The 15,283-nt window shown below is 33.8% G+C and overlaps 1 protein-coding gene across 9 annotated transcripts in view; it reads left to right on the plus strand.

The window, feature by feature from the left end:
• The window catches only part of LOC123556569 (probable phospholipid-transporting ATPase IA), a 153,712-nt gene that overhangs the window by 128,122 nt on the left and 10,307 nt on the right, over window positions 1-15,283 (plus strand). For 5 of the 9 annotated variants that reach the window (XM_045347385.2, XM_045347382.2, XM_045347386.2 and 2 more), the window contains 7 exons: window positions 4,606-4,713; window positions 5,473-5,561; window positions 6,064-6,165; window positions 6,633-6,709; window positions 8,062-8,082; window positions 9,214-9,240; window positions 15,146-15,189. In XM_045347385.2, coding sequence (XP_045203320.2) covers window positions 4,606-4,713; window positions 5,473-5,561; window positions 6,064-6,165; window positions 6,633-6,709; window positions 8,062-8,082; window positions 9,214-9,240; window positions 15,146-15,189 — 468 coding nt within the window. Of the gene's footprint in view, window positions 1-4,605; window positions 4,714-5,472; window positions 5,562-6,063; window positions 6,166-6,632; window positions 6,710-8,061; window positions 8,083-9,213; window positions 9,241-12,091; window positions 12,123-15,145; window positions 15,190-15,283 lie in introns of all 9 variants that reach the window. The other 4 variants (XM_045347390.2, XM_045347387.2, XM_053542803.1 and 1 more) reach the window with 4 other exon arrangements.

Genomic DNA, 15,283 nt, shown 5'->3' on the forward strand with positions numbered 1-15,283 from the left:
AGAACACATTGGGAGGAAGTGCAGAGTGCAAGAACAATAACTCTACCTTGCCTATTTTTTGAGTTATTCCCCTTTATCATATTTTCTTAAAAAAATTTGTCCGGAGCATATCTTCTTCATGCATGGAGGGATTTTGATATATCTTGGCACAAATGTTTACCACCATGAGGCGGAGTGTCATACGCATGAACCAGGTCCCTAGGTCTAAGGTCAAGGTCACACTTAGAGGTCAAAGGATACAAGAATAAAAACCTTGTCCGGAGCATTTCTTCTTCATGCATTGAGGGATTTTGATATAACTTGGCACAAATGTTCACCACCACGAGACGGAGTGTCATGCGCAAGATCCAGGTCACTAGGCCTAAGGTCAAGGTCACACTTAGAGGCCAAAGGTCAGATACAAGAATGACTTTGTCCGAAGCATTTCTTCTTCATGCATAGAGGGATTTTGATGTAACTTGGCACAATTATACACCATCATGAGACGAAGTGTCATGCGCAGTTCCCTTCTTTAGAATTACTTCCCTTTGTTGTTACTTTAAATAGCTTTTATTGTAACTTTTTCATTACTAGTCGTAGGGATCGAGACCACTTTTCTGTAGTACAACAAACATGCTAAATCCAATTTTGAGGTGTATTTTGACCAGTCTCTTCCTGATAAAGATTTTTGTGTGGACTTGCATTTTTTTTTTTTTTTTTTTTTTTTTTTAAAGATTAACTTCCCTTAGTTGTTACTATAAATAACTTATATTGTAACATTTTTATAATTCTGGCACTCTTGTTCCCTGTTAGCTTTCCATTCCTTCTTTTTACAGTAGCCATATAGAAAAACATCATAGCTATACTCTTCTTGAAAATTAATAAAATTTAGCAGTAAACCACCTCACTACTGACTTATTCTTTCTTCCACATCTTAAAACCCCTGATGCGGACCACATCCTTCAATTATGATATGCCCGGTGGGGGGATTAGCCATGTCTGACATGGCTCTTGTTTTAAATTAAAATGGGTATATCTCCTTAACTAATGAAGATACTGATCTGAAATTTCATTTATGTCAACAGATGTATTTGGCAGATCCTTCTTTTGTTCACTTACAGTATTTTTTTTTTAATTACTTCCCTTTTACTTTACTATAAATAGCTTATCTTTAGTAACGTTTTTATTATTGGCCATAGGGAAAAATCGAGACCACATTTCTGTGGTACAACATGGATGGTACTTCCAATTTTTAGGTGTATTTTGACATATCTATACCTTGTAAGAATTTTTTGTTTGTTTTTGGTTAAATATCTTCCCTTTGTTGTTCCTGTCCTTTGGACTTAGATATTTTTTCTGAGGGCCTTCTTGTCCTCAAGTGCAATGATAACAGGTGAGCGATATAGTGCCATCATGGCCCTCTTGTTTCCTGATATTGATTTTTTTTTTTTAAAAAACAGTGACACTTTTTCTTCATTTTTTCCTGAATACAGTGCTTAAGGTGATGTATCACACTTAATTAAATTTTATATCTGAAATTGTTAGTTTGTATCTTTTTATCATATTTAGAAAGTTTTTAAGTCTAAACATTGAAAATTTCTTTTAAATCTCAAAGCGGATAAAACAAAACTTACCTTTACGACTTCCCCTTTAGGGAATAATGTGTAAAATCTGGAACAACTGATATGGGGACTGGAAACCGGCATTTATCTTATTTATTAGAAATGCTCTCCGTCTGTGCGTGCGTGCGTCCGTCCGTCCGCAACGATCTTTGTCCGGAGCATAACTCCAAAAGTACTGGAGGGATTTTCTTCAAACTTCATACACTGATAGAATACATTAGGAGGAAGTGCAGTGTGCAAGAACAATAACTCTACCTTGCCTATTTTTTGAGTTATTCCCCTTTATCTTATTTTCTTAAAAAATTTGTCCGGAGCATAACTCCAAAAGTACTGGAGGGATTTTCTTCAAACTTCATACACTGATAGAACACATTGGGAGGAAGTGCAGTGTGCAAGGACAATAACTCTACCTTGCCTATTTTTGGAGTTATTCCCCTTTATCTTATTTTCTTAAAAAAAATTGTCCGGAGCATAACTCCAAAAGTATTGGAGGGATTTTCTTCAAACTTCATACACTGATAGAACACATTGGGAGGAAGTGCAATGTGCAAGAACAATAACTCTACCTTGCTTAATATTTGAGTTATTCCCCTTTATCATATTTTCTTAAAAAAATTTGTCCGGAGCATATTTTGGTATATCTTGGCACAAATGTTCACCACCACGAGGCGGAGTGTCATGCGTAAGAACCAAGTCCCTAGGTCTAAGGTCAAGGTCACACTTAGAGGTCAAAGGATACAAGAATGAAAACCTTGTCCGGAGCATTTCTTCTTCATGCATAGAGGGATTTTGTTTAAAAAAACTTGGCACAAATGTTCACCCCCACGAGACAGAGTGTCATGCGCAAGATCCAGGTCCCTGGGTTTCTAAGGTCGAGGTCACACTTAGGGGCCCAAAGGTCGGTTTACAAGAATGACTTTGTCCGAAGCATTTCTTCTTCATGCATGGAGGGATTTTGATGTAACTTGGCACAATTATACACCATCATGAGACGAAGTGTCATGCGCAGTTCCCTTCTTTAGAATTACTTCCCTTTGTTGTTACTTTAAAAAGCTTTTATTGTAACTTTTTCATTCCTAGTCATAGGGAAAAATCAAGACCACTTTTCTGTAGTACAACATGCATGCTACATCCAATTTTGAGGTGTATTTTGACCAATCTCTACCTGGTAAAGATTTTTGTGTGGACAATTTTTTTTTTTTTTTTTTTTTTTTTAGATTAATTTCCCCTTTTAGTTGGTTACTAAAAATAACTTATATTGTAACATTTTTATAATTGCCCGTAGGGAAAAACAAAGACCACTTTTCTGGGGTACAACATGGATGTTACTTTCCACTTTTAGGTGTTATTTTAAGATATCTCTACCTGGTAAGGAGTTTTTTTGTGGATTAGAAAACAAAAAGACTTACAGTATTACTAAACAACCAAAAAATTAAAATTCCCATTTGCAAATCAACTGCTAGAGTAAAAAATTTTGCCTTTGGACGGGCATATATTGTGACATTCTGGCATCTTGTTCCCTGTTAGCTTTCCATTCCTTCTTTTTACAGTAGCCATTTAGAAAAAATAGCTATACTGTTCATGAAAATTAATAAAATTTAGCGTAAACCACTTCACCACTGACTTATTCTTTCTTCCACATCTTTAAAACCCCTGATGCGGAACACAAGGAAACGGTTCTTCAAAGTTTTCCCCAAAATTAATACTTTCAGACACTAACTTGCCAGGAACTTTAGCCTTCAATTATAATATGCCCGGCGGGGGGATTGGCCATGTCTAACATGGCTCTTGTCTTATGCTGTTGTCCAATCGAAGCATATGCCGTAGGTCATTCTGCTATTACTCAAACACTTACGCCTTATAGGTTAACTCGTCCTTTCAGTGAAAATCGGGGAAAAGGGCATTTGTTGAATTTTTTTTTGAAAAAAAAAAGTTCTGCCATGAAATTATTGCCGGCATCTGTTTTTAAAGGGAAATATCTACATTAATGTTACTTTTCGCCCTGTAAAAATGGCTAAATCTAGATTGGGTCTTACCCAGAGAGAAAGATGTCGTTTTTTACATGATATTTGCCTTGTTGATTCAGAGTATTTAGAAAAAAAAATTAGGACTTTTTTAATGAAATGCAAGTCAAAACTGTAAACTGTTGCCTGAAAATATTTGTTTTGATATTGCTCTGTTCTTCACCATTTAAATGCGTGTTAAACCTAGATGATTTCTGCAGTTTTATCTAAAATTTCGGAATACTAAATGTAACTTCGTTGTCGGCTTTTTTAAAAAAAATATTGTTTTTTTAAATTTTAAATACTTTGTCTTTTTCACACATAAATTTTTAAAAATTAAATTTATTGAACTATTTTTGAGTTTTAAACAACAATTTCGTTTGAAACATTCCCTAGTTAAAGAAGAATGTTTGTTTCTTTTATGTAGAAATCTGACATTATAAACAAAATTATAATCATGGCTCTACGAGATTTAAGAAGGTGTCAGCTTTCTGTTATTTTCCTTTTTTTTTATTCAAATCCAAAAAAAAATCGTTCCTTTGATAAAGGTTTGAAGTTACGTGGTAAAATTTTTTCTTCAGGAAGTGAGCTTGAGTTAATTCATAATAATTAAGCACATCACCAATGCAGTCGCATGCTTTTTTTGCTTCAGAATCCCTTCAAATCAATCTTGATCATCTAATTATCACCCCCTTAACATGTGGACTGGTAAACCTTTAAAACAATAAGTGTTACAGCTCCATGATTAACATGAGGGTAATATGCAATTACACGCTAATCGATAGTGGCGAAAAAAATATCGATCGCTAACGATTTGGTCGATATTTCCCAGGTATGGGCGACAGCATTAATACAGTTTAAATGTATTGATTTATACGGAGTTTCTACTCCCCGTATTAGATTTTCTTGGTAAAATGCTGTAAAATTTGGGTGTAGGGTGTTTACTCTTTGTTAGAAGCCTTAGCCAGCTTTAATTATTAAATTTATTTTTCTTATTTCAGTTAACACATTTAGCTATATGGGGCAGTATAGGAAGCTGGTTCCTGTTTTTGATAGTATACAGCCATGTGTATCCAACCATAAACCTGGCACCAGAAATGGTTGGTATGGTAAGTAAGATTTCATATTACTGCGAACATGAAAAAACAAATCGCTGTATATAAGGTCAAATTCTCCAGTTTTATGTGTTAATTTTAGGAAGCTTCAGGTTTTGATCCACAGTACCATGACTTGGGCTCAGATCCATATAAATTCGCGTTTGGACACTATTTTCAAAATTTTAGCACTAGCTTGACATTGATAAAGTTGTATTCTGGTTTCCAAAGCTGGATTTATAACCTTGAATTCTTTATAGAATATTATAAATAGTTTGAATAGAGTAGGTAAGAGTTCAGTGTACGAGAGGCTTCCCAGGCCAAGTGGTTAAGGTCACTGACTTTGATTAACTTGCCCTGCATCACTTTGAAACTCACTTTGTATGTAGAATTCTTCCATGTGTGGAAGCCATCCAGCTGGCTTATGGAGAGTTGGTAGTTCTATACCTGTGTCTGTGCTTGCCTTAAATAATGCCCAGAAGGTAATGTGGGGTCTTCTCCACCATGAAAAGGCTGGAAAGTTACCTATAGTTGTGTTGGTTTGACATTAAAGTGTGTATCCCATCCCCTTAAAACACATGAAAACCCAACCCCTCATAAATAGAAAAAAGTTCCTTGTACATGTGCATACTAACATTCATGCGAAAAAGTAGCCTTTGTAGGTTACCAGAGGTGACTTATGAATAAACGTACACACAAATTGACTCCTGATTAGGTTTTCATAAAATATATACAGTATATGATTTATTATAGGAATTCTATTTTCTATTTCAGGATCGGTATGTTCTTGGTTGTTCAATATTCTGGATGGGACTACTTCTTATACCATTTACCTGCCTCATCAGGGATTTAGCGTGGAAAGTGTAAGTACAGTTTAACCTGTCTGTGTGGTCACCTTAATTAAGTAGCCACTTGATTTTAGCAGCCAATCATGTTTTATCAGATTGAGACTTACAATGTTTATCTTTTCAGCTGTTTATCAGTTTAGAATGAGACATACAATGTTTATCATTTCTGATTTAGATGTACAGTGTTTATCATTTCTGATTTGGACGTACAGTGTTTATCATTTCAGAATGAGACATACAATGTTTATCATTTCTGATTGAGACATACAATGTTCATCATTTTAGATTGAGATGTACAATGTTTATCATTTTAGATTGACACATACAGTGTTTATCATTTCTGATTGAGACATAAAGTGTTTATTAGTTCAGATTGAGATGTACAATATTTATCATTTCAGATTGACAAATACAGTGTTTATCATTTTAGATTGAGAGGTACAGTGTTCATCATTTCTGATTGAGACATAAAGTGTTTATTAGTTCAGATTGAGACATACAGTGCTTATCATTTCAGATTGAGACGTACAATGTTCAAGACATTGAGAGAAAAGGTTCAGGAGGCAGAGATAGCACATGTTGATCCTACTACCATAGTGCTTAGATCTACCAGGAAGAAGTATGTAGTATTAGTGAACTATTGCACTAAATCTGTTTGAAATGTAACATTTAATTTCTTATAAGTCTGAGAAACGGGATGAATTATTTTAATGAAACTTGGCCAAGTAATCAGGTAATAGAATAGTAGAGGTTTAAGATAGTACAGACCTGATCCCTGTCTAGCTGAGCACAGGGTAAATTACAACTAAAACAGTTTTGTTAACAAATGACTGTTATACATGACATTTAATTATGAATTTACTTTTACAAACATAGTTGATTTAGTTACGGTTAAATTGATCTGATGAGGATTTTCTACACTTACAGTTAGTATTGAAAAACAAACACATTGATGACAGATGCACATTAGATGTGTTTAATCTGCTTGCAGTGTGAAAAGAAATTGTGAAGAAAATGTGAAATTTTTTAAGAAGTCCACTAGGAAGACAGAGTTATTTAACATGTGTATAATTATAATGGTTTCAGACTTACAGAAACAGCGAGGTTGTTACGCAATGTGTTCTCTCGGTCTATGAACAGAGTACCTGCCGGGGATCAGCCACGTAAGTTTTCTCTTTACTTTGCTCTGCTCTGATCTGCTCTCTCATCCTCTCTCTGTCTCTTTCGTCTCTCCATCTGTCCATCTGTTCATCTGTCTGTCAGTCTCTCTGTTCCTCCTCTGTCTCTATGTCTCTATATTGCACACACGTGTCATTTGCAGTTTGTCAAGAAAAAAAGGAGAGTGTATGTGAATTGTCTTTTGTAATGCGCTAATTAGTTAGGTCATTGGAAGAAATTAAACGAAATGATGGTGCTTAAAAACTTCCATTTCATGAATTCTGGATTAAATAATATTATAATGTTATAATTAAAAGTAAGAACTTTGAAACAAAAAGAAAATAAGTATAAAAATATATTTTTAAAGTAAGTATTGTTATTCAGCTGATGTAAAACATACATATTCTTGCGCTTGTTCACCTTTGTAATATGCAGTCTTTAAGCTTAGCTGTATATACAATACACCTATCATATGTTGTCAGTTTTTGTTGACCTGTGGAATAGGCATTAGGCAAAGTGCACAGTATTAGTCAGATAAAATGTATGTTGTGTTACTTTTAGCACATTTTCTATTTTCTCAAAAAAATCCAGTGTGTAAGTCGGGTTTTACATGTCTAGCTTTCTGTTATTATCATTGTAATCGGGAACAACAACTCTGAAATGACTTTTTTGGAAACCCTTCCCCTTTCTTTTTTTTTTTAGGATGTATTTTTGAACTTTCTGTATTGTCTTTTTTTTTAGTTTCATTTTTTCCCCTTTAATACTGACTTAATCGTATAAAAAATATTTACCATTTATCATGACATTAGTGTTTAGATAAAATTTGAAATGTTAAAAACATTGTATGTGTTAAAAAATCTTTAAGTAGTTAGAAGCGTTGAATGCAAGCAGGTAAAGAAAAAGCAGATATGGTTTGATTGAGTATGATCTTGAGAGGTAATGGAAAGTGTAAACCCCCCCTACCCCTGCCCCAGTTTAAGCGAACTTATTACAAACCTTTGGGGACAGAACCTTTATCCAATTGGGAAAAAAAATGATAGAACCATGCTTTAAAAATATTATTAAGCAAAAAACTTTCAGTTTGAATTAAATTAATTTTTTGAACTTTTTAATAAGTTGGACAGGATGTAGAAAAGGTAAAAAAAAAAGTCACCCCCTCCCTCTTTTTTAACTCAAACAAAACCAAGTTTTAAGCTACCTGTTTTAAAGTACGCATTTTGGGGGTTTAAAATGCATAAGTATTTGTGTAAATGTAATGCGGGTTTAATGTTTCATCAAAAATCTGTTCTCTTTGTTTTTAAAAAGTGTATCTGTTACTTGTTATTACATGTTTTAACCAAGTATTTCATTGTGACAGCTCCATCGCCCACACCATCACGTTAGTATTTCAATTTCTCTCGTATAGTCAAAAACTAGAAATACATTAACCGGATGTTCATTAAAAGATTCATCTTATTCCTTTTTGTTTTGTTATTTATTTTAATCCGAAAATTTTTTTACATTCATTTTTATAACATTATGAGGTTAATGAAGGCACTGATACCACAGTCAGAGTTTCATAAGTAATCCTTTCTGAAGCCGGAAGTCTTTGATTGAAATAAGTCTTTGCTTTGTAAAGGTCTTTCAGTCATAAAACCTGAATTTTTTTCCCCCTCAGTACAAGTTGAGAATTATTATGGTTTGCATCCCTTTGAAGAATTTGCTGCTTTTGGGCCTTACAGAGGATGTTTTTGACAGAGGTTTTTTTTGTTATAAATCATTCTGCAGAATAATGATGGGTCCCAATGTATCTAAAAGGGGACTCAGCAGTTATGTACAAAATGAACTGGGCAATGAGTTTTGCATAAAAAGTGAAAAAAAAAAAGCTCAAAAAGGGTATTTTGCTCATCACGACATTAAATATTCATGAAAAGTGTTTTGATTCAGCATGAGTCTTTGTTTTAATCCATTATTGGGCCGTTTTATTTTAAGGCTTTAATATGAATGGCAATTTAAAAAAGGGTGTGTCAACGCTTCATAGCGGAATCTCTCTGATTGTAAAGTTTTTTCACACTTAAAAACGTCATGAAAAAAGAATAAAACAGCGTTTTTTCTAGAAGTTCTTTTTTAAATAAGATTAAATTTTTTCAAAATTTGTTTAAGCATGATTTTTTAAAAAAAATTATTTGTAAGATACGTAATTGAAAAGGGGCTTTTTGGTGTTACCCATTTCTTTGTATTAGAAAACATTGCGGCAAAAAGTAATTTGTGCCACGCCATGAGAGAACCAACATAGTGGCTTCGCTAATGGTTTCTCTAATTGCAATAGGTTTTAAAAAGCGAACGATGGATCCTGACCGACTGCGCGGATGCAAGGTGGTCTGGATCCCTGCTGGTGCAAAACCACTATGTTGGTTTTTCATGGCGGGTGGAAAATTTAATTTTACTTTAATTTCCCATCTACAATCATTAGATAATTAGAAATTTTAAGGAAAATTGACCCATTTTTATATATAAAATGGTCCAACAGGTGGCTATATAGAGGAAATTCCCTGTGGTAAGTTTTGAAGGAACGTAATGCCTCTAGATTATACACTTTGTGCTGGGAGCCGTAGCACACAATCTCTATTAGTGCTATTGAATGAACATCATGTAATACTAACTGCATCATTGAGAAATTTCTGCATATTAACAAAAACATGTTATGCTGCTAGTTTATTAACAGCTTGCAAATTTCTAGAATTCATCTTCAAGTTTTAATTTTTTAGTATTTTACCAGCCTCTGAAAGTCATTTCAAAAAATATAAAAAACAGTAAAAAAATAGGGTTCAACACATTTACAGTTTTTGCATGAACAGGAGTTAGTTAAAAGACAGAAGCATCTTATTAGCTTTTACAGTTTCAAAAAAAAAAAAAATGCAAAAATAAAAAATAGTTCAGTGTTAAACCCTCGAAACATAGAAATGTTCATCTTACCTGGCTTTGCATCATGTTTATCAAGAATCATGTACTGGCAGTTCCTTACTGATGTGTATAAATCAGTGAGCAACAATACTTTCACATTTCCTGTCTTCTAATGCATCTTTCCGCTTGCCAGTACAATACCTTAAATTATAGACAGTGATATGTTCATTGCCAGCTGTATTTTTATGTCTCCCACACACAGTGGTTGGGGAAATATTTATTTCTCCGTCTGTGTGTTTTCTTCACAAATTTCCCCATCTTGTCAAAGTTTCTCATCCAATCTTCTACAAATTGTTAGCCAATAAGTCCCGGCCGGTTCGATAAAAAGCCAAAATGGGCCCCGGCATTTGGAATTATGGCCCTTGAAATGGGGTTTGATAATCAAGCATGAAATCTGATAAGGCGTTGAGGTCTTGGTGCATGGTTGACCTTTTTACTTATTCAGATGATTAGGGGTTGGGAGACATTGTGCTTTCACAAAAGCAACTTAGTTTGTAATTATTTTCTTTGCTTTTTCTTCTCAAACTTCATACATTCATAAAAATATCTTCTAATGAAGACTTCAGTTGTATGAAAGTTTTAAATGGCTTTTAGAATTTGCTAGAACGGGGTGATTGTCCAGATATGTGAGCTTTTTTGTGCAGAGTTACTTCCCTTTTTGTAGTTTGTCACTTATTTTTTTTTTTTGATAGAAAGCGGATGTACTTTTTTAAAAAGATAAAATTTAAAGCTTTTTTATGTAAAATGTTGTTGTGTCAAGGAAAAAAAAAAATGGCAAAAAAAAAACAGGGGGGTTAGGGACTGTTATAAAAAAAATTAAAAAGGGTTTATAGAGAGAATGTGGAGAAATCTTCATAATCTAGTCTGGTGTTGTAGGTTTTGTAGTCCCAAAAAGTGCTGCACTATTAAGAAATTTTATGTAGTTAATTACCACTGCGATGAAAACGGGAGGGGGGGGTTGAAATGGCGTTTTTTTCGTCCGTCTGCAGGCCGTCCCCCTTCCGCAGCCATTTTCCGTAATACTTGGTGAATTTTGAAACTTGAAATAAAAATGAACCAACATACTGCGATGATGCCCCTCAAGTTTTTTTTTTTGATTGGTCAATTTCCCTCAGAGTTATTGCCCTTGATTTAAAAAAAATGTCTGTCTGCAGCCATTTCTCAGTAACTAACAGGTAGAATTTCATCAAATTTGAAACAGACATGAACCAAGATACTGCGCTGATGCCCGTCAAGTTTTTTTTTTGATAGGTCAATTTCCCTCAGAGTTATTGCCCTTGATTTAATGAAAAATGTCCATCTGCAGCCATTTCTCAGTAACTAGCAGGTAGAATTTCATCAAACTTGAAATAGACATGAACCAAGATACTGCGACGATGCCCTTCAAGTTTTTTTTTCGATTGGTCAATTTTCCATTTAGTTATTGCCCTTTAATTATTTAAAAATCCACAGATCTGTACATAACAAACCAACCAATTGGAAGAATTTCATTAAACTTCTTCCATTCTTTTCCATGCACATTTATTATAAACATGTGATGTTGTGTACCTACACCTGGTCACCACCTTACATTAGTCACCCCGCTCCCTCTCACCCCCCCCCCCCCCCCCCCCATTTTTTTTTTTTTTATTTTATTTTATTTTTTTTTTTCATTTTTCGTTTTCTACCAATATTTATAATCAACATGTAAACTATTGTATCCTCACCCCCCCCCCCCCCCCCACACACCCCCACCCAAACAAACCATTCATTTTCTTTTAATTTGATTTGACTAATGAAATTATTTGCTTCTTGGTAACATTCTTAACTTTTTGCAGGATATATTTTTTTGCCGTTCCTCAACTCTGACCCTTTCGGCGGGGGATTCCAATTCATTGAATTTGCTTGTTTACACTGCAATGGCTTGATAACTTCACAATGGTGGACTTAAATTGCATGTTTCATGACCTACCATAATAGGTAATTTTGTTAAAGTAAATTTACTGGTACATGAAAATGATCTGAATGCTGTTCCAGTACCATAGGACCTTTTTGATACTGTACTAGTGCTGTCAACAGTGTTTGCATATTACATGCAGGTAAAACTTGCATATTTATTGCTTGTCATAACTCTGACTGACATAGTGAACTAAACATGTTGGTAAGTGGACTATGCTTGTTTTCCATCCAGAATTTGTAGGCATGTTTGATTAGTCATGTATAAACCTGCATATAAAATGGATTTTATAGTGTTAAGAAAAAGTGTAGGCAAACTTTCTCAGTGACAAAGTTACCTTTCCCTGCTTATCTTCATACAGAAGGACACATCTTGTCCTTTAGCATGTTTAGTAAGACTTCGTAAGTTGAGCTGTAAGATTTTTTCATAAAAGTTTTTTTAAGAAGAGAAAAATTGTGCTGATATATATATATACATATATATATAATGGTTCTCAAAATCTGTTTAGCGACATTCACAAACTTGAGAGTATAAAACAGGTGATGTATAATTGCATGATAGGGTGGTGGAATTATGTTGGTATATATGATAAATCATTGGAGATCTTTAGTTGGAAATTACAGGAAATATGTACATTCATTTTCATATTTCAGCTCATCTGAGCACAGAATGCTTAAGCTGAGCTTTTGTGGTCACACTATGTCTGTCATCAGTCATCATCTTTTGTCAACACTTTTACTGTTAACAATTTTGATGTCACAATTTTGGAAATTTAAGTTCAGGTTTTCATTGTTTACAGGTTATTATCAGAATGCATGCTGCATGATAAAATCACACTTGTGACATTTTCATATAACACATTATAAGCATTGTCTTGTTGGTTGTACAAAAATGTCAGCCATAAGTAATTATGATTTCCTTAATTTAATGTGAACAAATTTTGATTAAAGAACTTTTTTCTCCAAAATATCTGAAATCTAGGTTAAGTTAAAAACTGGTTCAACTGAGGTTCAAAGCTAGGTTGGCCACATTTTATATCTAATTTTCATGAAATTTTGTTAAACTGCATATCTTTATCAAATTTAGATGAAGCTTGAAACTCAGACAACTGGAGTCCAAAAATTGGTCACAAGGTCAAATCAGCAGAAACTTGTTTAGATGTTCCACCTGATTTAGATAAAGCATGGTCAAAATGTTTGTTTGAAATTTAGGTCAGACTGGATTCTTACTAGTAGGTTACCTTGGTAAGAACAAGGTCAGGTGAGCGGTGCTGGGCCTACATGGCTCTCTTGTTTGTTAAAGATGATAAACAGATTATGTTATGTTTGCTTCAAAGAGATATTTTGCTTTTTTGTTTTATTTTTGAAAATAATGTTTATATCCAGGAATACATATATTTGGTTGATTTCATACATTTGGTAATTTTCAACATCAGTCAAAAAGTGGAAAAATCTCCTTACCCTCCCCTGAAATAGATGTAGGCTCCTGTTGTGAGGACAGCAAACAAAAGCTTGGTCGATTATAATATCATTCCCAATTTTCTAAAATATCCATTATTAAGCTGCAGTCTTGTACCTGATGTTATGATATTTCTTGCACTGTTATAACTAACATCTGAATATATTATGTACGTGTTTGTTGCTAGAAGTTAGAAAATATACATGCAAAATGCATTACATTCTTTTGATGCCGATAGAAGCTTTTTGTGTAAGAGAATGCTGTTTTTCACTTATTTCATATGCTATTTAATGCTTGACAATATTTTTCATTGATATCGGTGTCATATTTCACTTACTTCATGTCATATTTGCTTTATCAGTGTCATTCATCACTTACTAAAAATATTCTATTGTCTTTTCAAAGTAAAGTGAGAACAGTTAAAGATAAATTTGAATTGATCAGTCAGTCTCCGTCTTAAAGGTCCATAATGCTTTAAATTTTTATCTTAAAAACAGATGAAATGCTGTCCAAGTAAATGTTATGCGTAATTAAATGGTTAGAAATGCACTACTTTTAATATTGCACATGAAATGTTATAATTAGAGCCATAAAGGGATGTAATAAAAAACAGTAGATTCAATAAAACATTCCAGTATATTCAGCAATATTCAAACCTTTGACAGATGTTAAAGAAAGTAATTATCATAAATGGGATTTCAGGGTTTTCCCGGACGCAGGTTTTCTGCGTCTCTGACGCGCTTTTACTGCTTTGAACTCGCATTTTTAGTGCCTCTGCGTCCCACTGGACCCGCAAAATCGGTCACGAAACTCCTTTGCACTGAAGCCTCCTTGTCGCAGATACCCATGTAAAATGCGCAGTTTTTTACCACCGGGACCATCACGGAATCGTGGGTGCTCATTATACACAGGTATAGACGATTTTCCAACTTCAAAACAAGTTTTGTTATCGATGTTCGCCATTTTGGTAAAGGGAACCTACTCTCCCCGCTAACTGTCACCGCTAAAATCTAAGATTGCCGTTACGTTCTGTAAAAGATCGAATGGTTTATTTTTTTATTAAACAACATTAATTTCATATAAATTTAAAGTATTTTGATGAAAAAATATTAATAAATCACAGAAATTATGATACTAATTAAGGATCGAGTATTATCTTTAACCGAGATAAAACTGTGAACAACATAATTGACACGAGGTGACACGTTAATTGCCGGTAATTACTGGCTATTTAATCATAACAAAAAGACTATCACACCTTTTGTAATCAGTCTGAATTGAGAAGCTCGTGCCATTTTGAAAGATACCATTCCGAAATATTGAATCAACTGCTATCTAAATTAAAAAGATACAATTAAGTTCATTCGGTTTTAGGGTAAATTTTTATAGTAATAATGTCCATTTTCAAGATCAATACTTTGTGGACCCCCAAAAATTATTAGGGACCCTTAAATTAGCAGCCATGGGAGTCCATGGACTCCCAAATAAAAAACCCGAGGGAAAACCCTGGGATTTAACAAGAAATTAATGTATTTTATGTTCATAGCGGAAAATGTGGCAGCTACATTTTAAACAAAGTCATTATGAGCCTTTAAGAATTTTCGACTGACATGGAAAAATACAAACTTGATAACAATATTCTCATTTTACTTTGAAAGGACAGTAGTTACTGATAGTTTTATTGTGTTTATGTAAGTTAAAACACAAATCATTCACAGAAATGTCAGTCCATTTATTTGTTCACATATTGTTTCTTTCCAACAGTAACTGTTCAAGTTTCCTTCCCAAGTTTAGATTTGATGTGAACTTGGAATTCATTAACTTGCATAGAAAAAGATTAATAATTATTATACCGCACACTTATTAAAAGTAATTTGCTCAAATTTTAGAGTTGAAAACAAAATCCTTCATTTGTTGAAACTTATACAGATATATTCTCACATATGAAACGCTCTGGAAATTTAGGAATTCAATTTTGAACCAAACTGAATAAGTTGTCTAAAGATTTGGGAAGAAAACCTTTTTTCATAAATCATTTCGTTCATTTATATTCTGTTATGGTGTTAAAAATGTTATGTTAATTTTGCGTTGTCCATTATTTCAGATGGGTTTGCATTTTCACAGGAGGAGCATGGCTCTATTGCTCAGGTAAGATACTGTTCCTGTGTCTGTCTCTTACATAATAGTTGGTTCTCAGTCACTGCAGGACCCTCCGGAGCGAAGTTCTGACTTCAGATCATTT

Source organism: Mercenaria mercenaria, chromosome 5 (assembly GCF_021730395.1).
Source record: "Mercenaria mercenaria strain notata chromosome 5, MADL_Memer_1, whole genome shotgun sequence".
In the NCBI taxonomy this organism is placed as follows: domain Eukaryota; kingdom Metazoa; phylum Mollusca; class Bivalvia; order Venerida; family Veneridae; genus Mercenaria; species Mercenaria mercenaria.